This window comes from Dipodomys merriami, unplaced genomic scaffold, assembly GCF_024711535.1.
Source record: "Dipodomys merriami isolate MVZ:Mamm:240054 unplaced genomic scaffold, mDipMer1.0.p SCAF_143, whole genome shotgun sequence".
NCBI lineage: Eukaryota > Metazoa > Chordata > Mammalia > Rodentia > Heteromyidae > Dipodomys > Dipodomys merriami.
In genome coordinates this window covers 1,961,614-1,976,971 of record NW_027202749.1, presented here as the reverse complement: position 1 = coordinate 1,976,971, position 15,358 = coordinate 1,961,614, and the positions used below count along the sequence as shown (strand labels likewise).

General features: G+C 57.0%; 1 protein-coding gene across 6 annotated transcripts in view; it reads right to left on the bottom strand.

Moving 5' to 3' along the window:
• Rgs12 (regulator of G protein signaling 12) overlaps window positions 1-15,358 on the bottom strand; it is a 74,500-nt gene that overhangs the window by 31,880 nt on the left and 27,262 nt on the right. For 5 of the 6 annotated variants that reach the window (XM_070021757.1, XM_070021758.1, XM_070021759.1 and 2 more), the window contains one exon: window positions 7,358-7,379. The exons of the other annotated variant lie outside the window; for it this stretch is intronic. In XM_070021757.1, coding sequence (XP_069877858.1) covers window positions 7,358-7,379 — 22 coding nt within the window. The remainder of the gene's footprint in view (window positions 1-7,357; window positions 7,380-15,358) is intronic. 6 annotated transcript variants of the gene reach the window in all.

The following is a 15,358-nucleotide window of genomic DNA, read 5'->3' as shown; positions in this document are numbered from 1 at the left end:
GGCAGAGACAGACCCAGAGCACAGGACCGCTGCACACCGTCCGGGCGGGCGTGGTGTCGGTGAGGAGGGACAGTATTTCCAACAAGTAGCACCAGCACAAATGGAAACCACCTGAGGATTCCCCACTCGAGCCAGGCGCCCAGCCCACTGCAATGGGGCCGGAGGGCACTGGGCACCGGGCAGAGGCTCGGCCCTTGCCAACTGGGAAGGCACCAATTGAACAGCCCCCTCCCTCCACCCCTGCCCCCCCCCCCCCCGGTCCACTTGAGCCATGGCTCCACTTCTGGGTTTCTGGTAGTGAATCAGAGATAAGAGTCTCACAGGGACCAGAAAACCAGAAGTGGCACTGTGGCTCAAGTGGTAGAGCGCTCACCTTGAGCTGAAGAGCTGAGGGACAGTGCCCAGGTCCAGAGTTCAGGCCCCAGGACCAACCAAAAAAAAAAAGTCTCATGGGTTTCCCTGCCTGGGCTGGCTTTGAACTGTGACTCAGATCTCAGCCTCCTGAGCAGCCAGGATTATTGGTGTGCCCACCGGCACCTAGCAAAAGACACCTTTTTGAAGACTGGAAAATGGTAAACTAGGTCAGGACTCTCCAATTTGGTTATTTTGGGTGCCTAAATATATATGAAAGATCTCCACCTCTCAGAGTCTGACAGCAGGCCATAGAGATGTGTTGCTGGTAGCTGGAGGAACACGGGGGCGGGGGGGGGGGGGGGAGGAGTCTAAGAACCACCTCAGGGCTGGTCCCCTCTGCCCCAAGTCACACAAGAATGTACTCCTCCCTGACCCGCAAGTGTCCCTGAGTCCCTGCGTCCCTCGGAGGGGAGCCTGCCGGACAGTGGCCCTCCATCATACACACAGCGCTGAGCACCAGCCTCAACCAGCCCCTACACCCTGTGCACATCCTGAGCACAAAAACATCTTCTCTGGGGGCTGGGAAGGTGGCTCAGTGGTAGAGCGCTTGCCTTGCATGCCTGAGGCCCTGGGTTCCATTCCTCAGCACCACATAAGCAAAAAGAAAGAAGCCGGAAGTGGTGCTGTGGCTCAAGTAGTAGAGCGCTAGCCTTGAGCTGAAGAGATGAGGGACAGCGCCCAGGCCCAGAGTTCAGGCCCCCCCCAAAAAAAAAACAACAACAATAAACATCTTCTCTGAGCAAAGCAGGTGCTAATGGCAGCACTCAGCCCAGCGGGAGGCCACTCCTGACCAGCACGAGGTCCCCCAGGAGCCTGGACGCCACACACAAGGGCCGTGGCCCCGGGGAGCGCGGGAGACGCAGGCTCCAGCTGCAGCACCACCACGGGTGACATGTCCCCGTCGCAGCAGCTCTGGTCGGAATCCTGGGCAAACTGTAGCTCTGCTGTGACGGCAGACTCTCAGGAGGGGTCCGGCATGCGCCAGAGCTCCAGAGCAACCCTGAGACCCTGCTCTGGCTGCAGCAGCAGCATGGACAGCCCCAGGCAGCCTCCCCTCCCCTCGCCCGGCCCCCTCGCCCGCCCCGTCCTCGCCTCCTACCACCCCGAGAGCACAGGACACACACCGCCCGCCAGCCCAGAGGCCCTTCTCAGGCTCTTGGCCTTTGTCTGCCGGGAATGGAAGCAGCACCAGCCACGGAGCACTCGTGAAGATCCTCATAGGCATTTGATGAAACGCTTATGCCGCTTTTTCTTGTTAAGCAGCCTACTGTTAAAATTGGATTCCTAGACCCAGCCAAAGAGCTTCCGGAACTGAAGGAGTGGAGGCCGGGAGACCACCCTGCCCGCTCTTCGCTCCAGCGCGGCGCTGTGGACCAGGCCAGGCCCAGGCCACAAGCGTGTGACCACAAGGTGCACAGGGGCCCCGGGCTGAGCGAAGCAGTGGCACCTGCAGCCCGGCCCAGGCACCGTCCTCCAACTCTGACCCCTGCGGTACCGACCTGGACTCGGGTGTCATCTGCCACAGGCTTTTCAAAACAGGGCTATAGTTTATTGTGTTTGGCTGTCCAAGAATCAAACTGCTTTCAAGTCACGTTGGGAGAGGGCAGGGTGCACCTCCGCTTCCAGACAGGGCGGGGGGGGGGGGGGGGGAGGGGGAGTGCGGAGGATGCAGGGAACTGCCCGCGCCGGTGCCTACATCGGGTTTGGAGACAAACGCGTCTGAGGGGCCGAGCCCTAAGGAGGCGGCAGGGTGACCTCGTCCGCTCCACTATCTTGGAACTTCTGCTTCAAAATGTTTACAACCCAGTTAGTAATGCAAACTGTGCATGCATCTTGCAGGGCTAGAGGGAAGCAGCATGCCGTGTCCAGGCCCTGCGCTGGCGGCTCTGGGGAGCGGCTAGCCCCATAAGCAAACCACCGAGAACGGGACTGTATTAAGTCAAATAGTTATTGCTTCAAACAGCCGCCGTCACGCGGCGTGTGACACATTATCACTCCAGCTCTCCTCATCAGCAAACACTTTCTGAAGTACGCAATTAGGTGGCGTTTTAAGTGAGAAAAAATGTGAGTTCACCAAATAATGTTCCATAAAGAGCCACAGCACAATGCTTGGGCCTTCTCCGTTTCCCTCCGTCTCTCCTAACTTAATGCAGTCACCTGCCGCAAGCTAACGTCGCCCTCTGTATTTTGAGGCTGGCGGCGGCGGCAGCGGCATTCCAGCAGCCCTGCACCCGCCCGTGCGAGGGCCGCTGCCCCGCACCCCAGGCGCCACCAAGGACGCTCACAGGACCCTGCACATCCGGGGTCGGCTCCCACGTGTGGAGACGGTGCTCAGGGGCCAGCCCTCCAAATCGCCACCTCTGACACTGAAAGGCTCCCTTCCAGAAATGAAGGTTGAACAGGACACGCTTAGTGCCTGTCAAGCAGCTGAGAGGCAGGGGGAGGCGCGGGCTGGGTGGAGGAGAGGGCGTCCTCTGGACAGGACGGAGGTGAGGGGTCTCCCGCAGGCCTGGCCCAGACCAGCAACAGCCATAGCAAACTGGGCATCCAGGGAGACAACGGGAAACCAGCGGCAGTCAGGCCCCTGCATGGCACCCGGTGGACAGGACGGACGGGAGTGGGCAGGGTAGGAGGGGCAGGGGAGCTGGCTGGCAGCCAGCTCACAGCCATGAGGATGGTGAGTGTAGGCAGGCCACCGCTGGCCCGAGTCCCGTGGCCCTTGTGCAGACAGGGCAGGTCGGGGTCCCTGCTGGGCAGGGCGCAGCTGCAGCCCTGAAGAGGGCCTTCTGTCCGCAAAGGCGTGAATGAGCGACGGAGGGGGTGGAGGAGGAGCCCACCCCGAGGACGTGGGGGCCTCCAGCTCCTGCACTGATCTGGAACAATCGCAGGTGCCTCCCAAGGCCCTGGGGTCTTCTCTGACCCTGCAGTCAGGGACCGCGGGTGGCTGTCATCTGCTGGCGAGCCCAGCCTTGCTTGCTGTGCACCATTTCCCACACACCCCCAGACGTGGCCGCGGCCCCTCACTCCAGAAGCTCGGGAAGGGGCCACCATCATGGCTCTCAGGCTGCGGTGCGTCTGCCGTGAGCTCCCTTCGCAGACCAGGCCCAGTCCCCACAGGGAAAGCCCAGCGCTCTTACCTATGCCTTCCCTTTTCTCTTTCCTTCTCTGCCTGACCCCTCTCCCTGCCCCTTTCTCCCTCTTTTTGAGGTGCTGGGGTTGGGGCCAGAGCTCAGCGTGCTGGCCTGGGGCCTGTTGCATATTTTAGCGACTTGAAATGTCCCTCCAGGTGTATTCCTGGAAGGAATTATACTCTGTACAGACTTTTGCACAAGCCTCCAAATGCTAGAATGTTCTTTCTGCTCTGAGCTAGACCTCCAGTGGTCTCTAGCCTCAAAGTGGGTACTCACAGCCCTTCCCTTCTGAGCAAGTACAAAACACAACTGTTAACCAAGACTGCAGCCAGCACTCACTGTGAGCAAAGGCACACACTGCCTGGACTGGCCGCGGAGGGGGGGGGATGGGGGGGACGTGCGGGGGGGGCGTGAGGGGGGAACGTGCGGGGGGGCGTGAGGGGGGGACGTGCGGGAGGGGGGCGTGTGGGGGGGGTGTGCGGGAGGGGGGTGAGGGGGGGACGTGCGGGAGGGGGGCGTGCAGGAGGGGGGTGTGGGGGGGTCCGCCAATCCCGAGACCAGGCTGATGCAGACGCAGCCCCAGGTGGGCGCTCGGCCTCCCAAGGCTGGGGCTCGTCCACCCTCACCCCTGCTCAGACCACGGTGTCCCACAGAAGCTGCAGGTCCCAGGCTCCTGCGTGACCAGCATCTACCACTGACCCGCGCCATGAAAATGTCTATGGAAACACACCTCAGTTCTGCCCAGCCCTCCTCACCACTCCTGCTAGTCCCTGGGAAGGGATGGCCAGGGTCAGCAGAGGGGGCGGGGAGCTAGGGAGAGGGAGGGTTGAGGGGAGGGGAGAGGGAGGGGGAGGCCTCCTGGGAGCTGGGCTCCACAGCGGCGGCGTGGCTCCAGCACGCAGCAGAGCCCAGGGCAGAGGCTGCCTCCCTCCGGACGAGCCTGGGCCTCGAGCCTGGGCCTCTCCCAGTCCACCAGCCCCGCCTCAGCAACCCTACGGTCATAACAGCAAATAAGGCAATATGCATATTCAATCAGGGAACACCTTCTTCTCACTCATAATTAGAAAAGCCATGTCCTTTGCCATGCAGAAGCTCTGCAATTTCATGCAATCCCATTTGTCCAACCTTTCTTTGATTTGTTGTGTTTCTGGGTCTCTATTAAGAAAATTTTGGCCTGAGCCAAGGAGACCTAGGGTTTCTCCTATTCCATCCTGTAATGTTTTCAGAGTGTCTGCTTTGACTCTGACGTCTTTGATCCATTTGGAGTTGATTCTGGTGCAGGGTGCTATATAAGGAACTAGCTTTAGTTTTCTACAAGTAGTTAACCAATTTTGCCAGCACCATTTACTGAAGAGGCTGTCTTTCTTCCATTCTACTTTTTTTTAGCTCCCTTATCAAAAATGGGATGGCTATATGTCTGTAGGTTCTAGCAAAATCAATAGAAAGCCCACGGATTAGGAGATCTTTACTAGGCATACAATGGACAAGGGTCTCATATCTAAAATATACCTGGAACTCAAAAAATTAAATCCCCAAACAACAAATCCTCAAAGAAACAACTGCCCAATAAATAAGTGGGCTAAAGACTTAAAGAGAAATTTCTCTGAAGAGGAAAGAAGGATGGCCAATAGACACATGAAGAAATGCTCAACCTCCCTAGCCATAAAAGAAATGCAAATCAAAACAACATTGAGATACCACCTCACCCAGTTAGAATGGCTATACTCAAGAACTCTAATAACAACAGATGCTGGAGGAGATGTGGACAGAAGGGAACCCTACTGCATTGTTGGTGGGAGTGTAAACTTGTCCAACCACTTTGGAAAGCAGTATGGAGGTTCCTCAAAAGACTCCACATAGAGCTCCCCTATGACCCGGCAATCCTACTTTTGGGCATTTACCCAAATGATCACAAACAAGACCATACTAAAGCTACCAGCACAACTATGTTTATTGCAGCCTTATTTACCATAGCTAAGATATGGAACCAATCCAGATGCCCCTCAGTAGATGAATGAATCAAGAAAATGTGGTATATATATACAATGGAATTCTATGCCTCCATCAGAAAGAATGATATCACCCCATTTGTTAGGAAATGGAAAGATTTGGAAAAAATTATATTAAGTGAAATAAGCCAGGCCCAAAGAAACATAGGTCCCATGGTTTCCCTTATTTGCAATGACTAGTATATGTCTGAGACAAGCAGAAAACATTGGATAAGTTGATGTTAGGTGAAATGAACCCCCAGATAAGTATTCAAATGTTTTTTCTTTCTTGTGATTCTTTCTAACACATTTATAAGATTATTTCTTTGTTGCTTTGTATGTCCCTCCCCTGTGGTATAACCCCTGTTTTCACTGTATTTGATGTTGGTATAATTTGGGGGAGTGGAAGGGAAAAAACAAATTGCTTAAATAGGGATACAGGTGGACCCATTGCAACAATGAGATGTACAAGTCGTTATGTCGAAAAATGAACTTTACAATTTGGGGGGGGGAGGCAGCGGAGATGGGAAAGGATGGGAAGGGGAAGCAAAGGAGGAGGCTACAATGCTTGATAAGAAATGTACTCATTACCTTGCTCATGTAATTGTAACCCCTCTGTATGGTGTTTTCACAATAAAAATAATAATAATAATTAGAAAAGCCAGAGAACACAGAAGAAAAATGAAAGGAAAACCAATGTCCAGAGAGCCGGGGCGCCCCACCAGAGGAAGGTGGTGAGGAGCCGGGCGCCTCGGCAGCCCCCCCCTCCCAACACCAGATAGGATCAAACTGCGCACTACATTTATAATTCCCTGTGAGAATGGAGTCCCCTCCAGCAGCCAGAGGGCAGGCCTGACCTCGGAGATGGGCTGGGCTGGGCTGGGCCCCACAGCTGGTTTTCTTTTCCTGCATTAAGGAAGTTTTCACACTTCCAGTTCAAGACTGATTAAGTGACACATCCACTATTGTCAGTGATATATGGAAGGGAATATAATTCCCTTTATTCAAAAGCTCCACCCCCACCCTGGAGCTCCAGGCCGCTGGTCCGGTTCCTGGGTTCCCGGTTCTCAGATGTTATTCAGGAGAACACATTCCTCGGTCCCATGCGGACCCCTCCCCCAGGCGTCCCCCCAGGTCACAGGCTCTCCCAGGTCACAGCAGCCTCTCCCAAGGCCAACACTCAAGGTGGCAGTTGTGGGACAAAAGGAAGTTTCCAAAAGTTTCTCTCAATACTAAGAGTTACACGAGAAACAAGTCGTCTTTGGATGAAACTCTCCAACAGTTTCAGTTTTTACAGAATAACTGGAGGAAAATTGACAAGGATCACACCGAGTTCTCCTAAATTAAACTAAATGTTTCTGGCTATTTCCTTTTTGAACTGATCCTATTAGAAGAACCTCTGTGCGCAGAATTTCTTAACAACAAAGGGAAGTGTTTGAAATGTTTGACTCTTCTTCACCGGGCCCTCAGCTCACCTTTCCAGGAGTCTCAACCCAACTCCAGCACTGCTGGGCTCAGGGAGGGCTCTGAGAGCTGGCTGGCAGGGTGAGGCTGGTTGTGCGGGGAAGGCGGGGCATGTTTGAACTTGCCACCCACCGCCGCAGGAGCCCTGCCACGGCCCAGGCCCAGCCCGCACTGGTCCGTGCTTCCCCTCTGTCACCCGCGCCGTGGCCTCCGCAAAGCCCCAGGCCGGCCGTGGCCAAGAACCTCCCACGGAGGGCTAGGGACAGGCAAGGAACACTTTCCTGACTGGGCTAAATAACAAAACATTTTCTCAATCTGAAAACGTCATTGAAAAATAAAGTATCATAAATCAGGACTTACCACCATCAGACACAGTTGCGGACTGAAAGAAAAGAGAGAAAGACATGAGTTAATTAGGCCTCAGGAAACAGCACATGGTCCACGGAAGAACAGAGCCCAGGTCCAGGGGAGGCTGGGAGCTGCCCAGGTAGGAGGGAGCGGCCGTGAGTCAGCCCGGCAAGAGGCACCTCCACCTCCGGGCGGCTCCACCCAGCAGGGGGCCTGGGCCGGCCGGGAGGAAGTCCACGTCATTTTCATTTGCAAGGAGCAAATCCCAGCACGTCCCACATCTCAGCTCTGTGTCTGTGTGGAGGGGCTCTGGGCACGGTGCGTGGGGCGGGGCGGGGCGGGGCGGGCGTGCACCAGGGCAAGCCCACACCAGACTCCGGCCTGCAGGGCCCACCAGCATCACCTCCACTCCACCCTGGGCGGCCCAGCCCCTAGGGGCGGAGCCGCCAGGCAAAGGCAGGGTCAGAGGCGGGACAGTGGGCAGGGCCCGGACAGGCGTCCAGGGGGTGCAGGGGGTGCAGGGAAGAGTGGGATGGAGGCCGGGGAAGGGCAGGCTGCACAGAGCCGAGTCCTCCAGGACAGGCTGGCTTGCTGCGGGGAAGGCCAGACAACTCTGAGGGGCAGCCCCCCCTCCCCGCCCCGGCCGGTGGAGAGCTGCGCCACGGCAGACATGGCACCGGGTTGCCCTTCAGAGGGTCAGGGGATGGCAGCCCAGGCTGGGACGGGAAGGACAGGATCTGGAGACCAGCCAGGCCGGGTGGCGGGCATCCCAGGTTGCCAGGGAGTGCTGGGGGGTGGGGGAGGGAGGGCCTCCTGCTGGTATCCACACCCAGCGAGCTCCGGAGCTGGCAGAGCAGCAGCGGGGTGAGGACATCACAGACCAAGACCACAGGCGGCTGTGCTGCGGGGTTGGTGCACCCGGGTCGGCTGGCACGCCAGGGCACCTGCTGTCCCCAGCCCTGGGGAAGCCCGGGACCCGCACGCCCAGGGCTGGCCTTGGCACAGGGGGCTAGAGGACAGAAGCTGGGTGCCAAACCAGAGGCCTCTGGAGGTCTCGCTGGGCCTTCCCCACATCCAGGCCACTCGGGCAAGGGAGGCGTTAGAGTTCTAAAACAGAATGAGAAAGGCACAGAGGACACCCTGGGAGGCAGCCTTACACAAGGACCGTGGCACCCGCCCAGCCACGGGCAGGCCAGCCTCCATCACACTGGGAAGCCTGAGCCTGTGCCCTGAGCTTCAAAACAAGTGATCCAACAGCAGCGCTAAATACTTCCCACCGGACCCCAGCCTGCAGAAGGCAGCCCTGGCCTGCCCTGCGGGCTGACACCGCGTCCCGATGTGACCCATACCGCAGGGGCCCGAGGTCTACCAAACAACCACTCTTCCCCCAACCAAGGGCACAGAGGAGGAAGGACTTCCCAACAGCCACACTCCCAACCCTCACGCACCCTGGAGCAGGGCCTAAAGCCCAAGGTCCCAAGCCAGGGGCTGGTGGCTTGTCTGTGACTCTAGCTACTCCAAAGGCTGAGATCTGAGGACCGTGGCTCCAAGCCAGCTTGGGTAGACAAATCTGAGATATTCTTAGGTTCAATAGCCAACAAAAAGCCACAGGTGGCAGTGTAGTTCAAAGGAGAAGAAAGATGCAGATATGCAAGAAAACCACATGCAATATTTGCTGCAATATTTAAAAATTGCAAATGTCAGAGCAGAGAGATGAAAGGTGAGGGTCTGGAAGGCAGGGCCACACAAGACATCCCGCCTCGCTGAGGGCCCGAAAGAGGAGGCAGAAGCTGGTGGGCTGGCTCAGCGGGGGTGTGGGGAGGAGGGGTGGTCTGCACTCTGCAGGGGTGTGGGGAGGAGGGGTGGGCTCTCTCTGCAGGGGTGTGGGGAGGAGGGGTGGGCTCTCTCTGCAGGGGTGTGGGGAGGAGGGGTGGGCTCTCTCTGCAGGGGTGTGGGGAGGAGTGGGCTCTCTCTGCAGGGGTGTGGGGAGGAGGAGTGGGCTCTCTCTGCAGGGGTGTGGGGAGGAGTGGGCTCTCTCTGCAGGGGTGTGGGGAGGAGTGGGCTCTCTCTGCAGGGGTGTGGGGAGGAGGGGTGGGCTCTCTCTGCTGGCTGGCCTGTGGAGACCAGCCCAGTAAGAGCTGCAGTCTGTACAGGGCTGGCCATGTCGGCCAGGCGCCCGCTTACTGAGGAGACAAATTCAGGAGCGCGGCTAAGCGGGGAGCTTCACTCCGGGAGGAGGGGTCTGTGGTAGAGTGTCAGCCGAGACCAGGCCAGGTGAGCACTGGACGCTGAGTTCATTCCAGCCGAGTGTGGGCACAGATAGGCACACACACGCAGCACAATCACCTGACCTGACACAGGCTCTCTCCTCTCAGCTCCCGCCTCACCACTGACCTCTGACCCCAGGGACTGTCCACCTCCACCAAGCTGGACACAGCCCATGTTACCCCTCTAGGGTCACATCCCTGCAGAAAAATAAGTGACAACTTTTTCTAAGAAGTTAATTTGCAAGGAAAACTTCCCATTACCGTGCGTCTCACCGACCTGCCCGGGGCTGACCGCACGCCCGAACGCACCCTGGCGGGACGGTGCCGCGTGTCACAGGAGCCTGAGCCCTGCGCTGGGCACACGGCAGGCTGGCACGGCCCAGAGCGAGGACGCCCAGCAGCGTGGACACGTTCCTGGGGGCGGGGCTGCGTTCTAGCAGCCGCGCCTGCTGCCGGGACTTTACCTGGGCATGCAGGTGCCGGGGCCGGCTACCGAGGGGCGCCAGCCAGGGGCCTCCTGTTTACGGGGGCAGGCCTCGGGCCCGGGGGCAGGCGGAATGAGAAGGCGGGGGGGAGGCCAGCGGGGCCCAGACCAGCCCTCATGCTGCCCGTCCGCCTAGGCCTGGTGTGCAGCTGTCTCTCAGCTCACAGGCCAACACTCGGAAGCCGTCACAGTCCCAAGGACAGCCCTCACCCACAGTTCCGCCGGGACCGTGGGGCAGCCACGCACGCAGTATTGCTGCACTGATGCGTTTCTGTAGTGCGGTGGAACGCACCGCAGGTCGCCGTGCGCAGCACTGTGCACCACTGCGTTAGCACTGCACACCCAGGGCAGCACCCCACAGCGCAGTGCGCCAGTGTTTTAGTACTGCCAGCATCACCTCTAGGCCCTTTTGGGATTTTCCTTTCACCAGGACCAACCAGAACCACAGAGGAGGCTTCACAGATCTGACACGGACCAGAGCGATAAGACCCTGAAATTCTTTTGAAAGAGATACATTTCATTCTTGGTTTGAAACTTTTTTTCTGTCCCTCGTGGGGCCTGAACTCTGGGCCTGGGCGCTGTCCCTCAGCTCTTCAGCTCAAGGCGAGCGCTCTACCACTTAGCCACAGCGCCAGTGCCAGTTTTCGGGCTCCTCAGTTCTCAGCCTCCTGAGCAGTTAAGATTACAGACATGAGCCACCAGCACCGGCCTGGTTTGAAACTTTCAATCTTACGTCATTAACATAACTGGAAAAAATAAAGTGATTTCACAGCACTGTCATAAATATGCCCACACAGGAGCATCCGCGGCGGCAGCGGTCAGTGCCACGGAGGGGGTGGTTGCGGCTTTCCTTTGCTAGATACCAATTACAGAAATTGAAGGTGTACAGCACAGCGTTTTGATACCCTACACACTGCAGTACAATTACCACCATCAAGATGATAGCACGTCCCTCCCACACACGGAGGTTACCTGTGTGCACACAGTACTCAGTACTCAGTACAGAGCACTGACTAGCACTTGCTCATCAAGTGTGAACTTGGACCCACAGCTCCTCCACCCCACCTGACGGCCCGGGGACCACCCATCTCTCTGCTTCTAGGACTCATCCACATATAAGTGGATGAGAAGATGCAGTGTTTGTCCTTCTGTGTCCGGCTGACTTATTACACTCAGAACACTGCTTTTTTTTTTTTTTTCCCTCAATGCTGAGTCTTGAACTCCAGTCCCGCACTCCCTGGGTGGGTGCTCTACCGCCTGAGCCACACCGCTAGCCCTTATGCTTCAGGTCTTTTCTGAAGAGGGTCTCAGTGCAGCCTACCACACCATCTCCTATTACACCTCAGACACACCCGGCGTGACAGGCACGTACGCTGCGCTTTTAAGTTGGCGGGGATGTGGTCTTGTGGACTATCTCCTGGGATGGCCTGAACTGCAATCCTCCAGATCTCTGCCGCCCAAGTAGCTAGAATTACAGGGGTGAGCTGTACTGAACATGGAGTGCAGCTGTCTCCGGGAGATGCTGACCTCCTCCTGGGGGGCTCCTCCTGGGGGCTCCTCCTGGGGGCTCCCCCTGTGGAGGACACAGGCACTCCGGGTCTGGTTTCCCAAGGATCTTCACCTGGTGTTCACAATGGCTGTGCCGACTGCCACTTCACCACTGGTGAGCACGCCGCTCCCGCGCCCCCGGCCCCCAGCAGGTGCAGGGGTCACAGCTCATGGGCATCTGTGGCAGGCCCACGGAGGGTACGTGCAAGCCTTTTTTGGAGAAACAGCCTCTCGGGCCCTCTGCCATCCGGTGGTCGGGCTGTGCCGCCCGCGGCCCTCAGGGGACAGGGTGTGCAGACACCCTCTCTGGTCCGGCGCGTCTCGCTTTGTTGGCAGTGTCTTTTGCAGGCAGCAGTCTCCGGCCGGACGCGGCCTCCTGGTTCACCTCTGCTTTGGTTTTCTGCACTTTTGGTGTCATATAAAAACAAATCATCACCAAGACCCTATGTCTTCTAGGAATCGGATTCATTTTAATTCATTGTGAGTGGCTTTGTGTGGTGTGAGGTAAGTATCTCATCTAAGGACTTTGGAAGGTAAGTACCCCAAATTTCTTGCATACTTGGACCACTATAAGCACTTTTTTTGGGTCAGTCTTGAGGCTTGAACTCTGGGCTTGGGCACTGTCCCTCAGCTCTTCAGCTTGAGGCAAGCACTCTACCACTTGAGCTACAGCACCACTTCCGTTTTCTGGTGGTTTATTGTAGATAAGAGTCTCACAGACTTTCCTGCCTGGGCTGGCCTTGAACTTTGATGCTCAGATCTCAGCCTCCTGAGTAGCTGGGATTCCAGGAGTGAGCCACCGGTGCCTGGCGTTTATGAATCTTTTCTATAAATAGCCTTTCTGATGTTTACTATTCTGTTATCTAGTGTGGCTGGGTTTGGTAATTTATTTTCACTAGCCAGCACTTCTTAGATTCTTCCCACATCTATACATTTTATTTACAAAAAAAAGAACAAAAATTTTAAAGTACAACCACAAAAACAAAGAAAATGTGAAAAGACCCCAGTAAATTAGCATTATTCTGTGCTTATCGTTTGAAAGGCTCTGAAATTAAACAGCTCAATGAATTTCTCCAGCGTGATTCCAAGATTAGAATTTAAAGTAAATATATTTTTTCTTTATTATTTATTTATTTTTATTTTTAATTTTTGATGCTAGTCCTGGGGCTTAAACTCCAACAATAGGCGCTGTCCCTTAGCTTTTTGGTTCAAGGCCAGCCTCTATCACTTGGGCCACAGCTCCACTTCCAGGTTTTTGGTGATTACTTGGAGATAAGAGTCTCACAGACTTTCCTGCCTGGGCTGTCTTTGAACTTTGATGCTCAGATCTCGGTCTCCTGAGTAGGTAAGATTACAGCTGTGAGCCGCCGGCATCCAGAAATATATTTCTCCTTTAAAATGTTATATTATAAGAAATATATTTCCACGTCTGCTGGCGTGCGGCTCGCTCCCCAGGCCGGCCTCAGACACTCACATCTTCCTCTACCTTGAGTGGCGATCAAGAGCTCCTCGGCAGACTGGTGCTGCCAGCGCCTGCCTGGTCCGTGTTGGTCACCGGGTTCAAGCCCCAGCACTGGCCAGCACCTCACGCATTCTGTCGGAATTTTATTGTGAATCGACGTTTTGAAGATTTTAATAATTTGTATTCATCAGTGTTACATGATGAATATAATCTTCACCAAGCCTGTTCTCCAACCTCAGCAAAAGGAATTACTAGAGCAGATAATCCGTATGCACTGGTGGAGGCTGTGATACAAACTTTCTATTTTTAGACACCAGCAAAATTTCCTGCCTTGGACATAAAAACTACTGAGTAGCCGCATGAGAGTCCCGAGAACGAGAACAGAGGTTTGCGGGACGCCGATGCACCGAATAAGAAGACAGCTGATCTAAATGATGAAAACCTTAGGAGTTCAGCAGTCCAGTTCGCATGCATTTATTCTAAAACCGCCCTGTGCAGTTTGGGGAGTCTCAGTGCCTGCGGGATGAAATACCGAAGACAGCGGCTCATGTCTGCGTGTGTGCATCTGTGCACGTGCGCATCTCTGCGTGTGCACGTCTGTGTGCACCAGGTGATGTGGGGTTGCACCCCGCCCCACGGCTGCTGTGCAGGACCAGCCCTTCCTCTGTCCTCCCCGCCCTCCGTCAGGAGGTGCGGCCCACCGCGCCCTCGCTGTCACAGCCCCACAGCAGCACCGACGTCTCCCCTGGGAAGCCCCGCTGCCTCTGGCCAGCCCTGCTGTGGGGACAAGCCCGCACCAGCTCGAAGCCTGCTCTTGCAGACCCACGGCCCGCACGCCCACCCTCTGGCCGGCAGAGCAGGAGGGGCTGATGCACAGCCAAGCTGGGACTCGAACCCTGTGCCCCAGCCCAGGCACGCTGGCATGAGCACAGAGTTTGCAACCACAACCCATGCTCCACTGCTCTCTTCTGTTCACATACACAAGCACACACCTCCATAAGCACACACACACACACACACACACACACACACACACACACACACACACACTCTTTTATTTAATAAGCAAAGACAATTGGAGAAGTCCACACAGGACACAGTGGAGGAGGCACACATTTCCAGTCTACTCTTGGGAGCTGGGTGCAGCTTAGGAGGCAGCCATCAAGAGGGTTACGGCCTGAGGCTAGTCCAGGCAGAAGGTTAGTGAGACCCCATCTCGCAGTAATTCTGGGCATGGTTGTGGATGCCTGCCAGTCAGCTATACAGGAAGATCATACAGAGTCCAGGCTACCTCAGGCACAAACATGAACCCTAACAAAAAGCTAACGAAAGCATGAAGGACTTAGCTCAAGTCTAGCAAGTATGAGACCCCGAGCCAAACACCAGTACTACCAAACAGATCATGAAAAGGAGCGCTGTAGCCAAGTGGCAGAGTGGCCATGCAGTGGCACTACAGGTGCACACGGGAAGGCACCGGGGCCGGGGACCAGGCGTGGCCGAGGAAGGGGGGCCTGCCACAGAGAGCTTCCCCCGCGCCTGAGCCCCGGCCGGTGCCCCCTCACCTCTGGCCGAAGCCCAGGCCTCTCCCGAGACTCAACAGCCACGGAGCAGAGGCCACGACGTGCAGCCCAGGGCCACACGGCCAGGGCGTCTGCGGACGCTCCCTGCACAGCGGCAGCCAGGCTGTGCCCTGCACCCTCTGGCCCCTGGGGAGGACTCACAGCCCAGGGGATACCCGCGGGAGACCAGCACCGGCTTTCCTCCCGGCCGCGGAGCCTTGGCTGTGGCATCTGCAGCTGCCTCCCCTGGAGGCCAGCCTCCCGCCCGCCAGGCAGGCCTCCGTCCTCTCCCACGAGCCCCCGCTGTCCAGGCCCACCGCAGGGCTCTGGCAGATGTGGGGTGTGTGCGGGGTGGCCTCTGTGCGGAGACGGGCGGGCAGCGTGCGGGGCAATGCAGTAGCGCCCCCCACACGCGTGCTGGACAACGAGGCCCCGCGGGTGCGGCCTGCCCGTGGGGTCTGGAGAGGGGCCCACAGACGCCCGCACACGCAGCAGCACGCAGGGCGAGGCGGGAGCGTGTGGGGAGAGAAGGTGCTGTGCATCTGGGGCAGATTTTCAAGGTCGAGCCCGCGAGCTGCCGGCAGCCGGCCCGAGCCGCAGCTCCACGCCGTCCTCCCAGGGGCTGGGAGCAGGGGTGAAGGCCCAGGAGGCGGCGGCGCTGGGGCCTCACAGGCCTCCCCAGTGTCAAAGGGC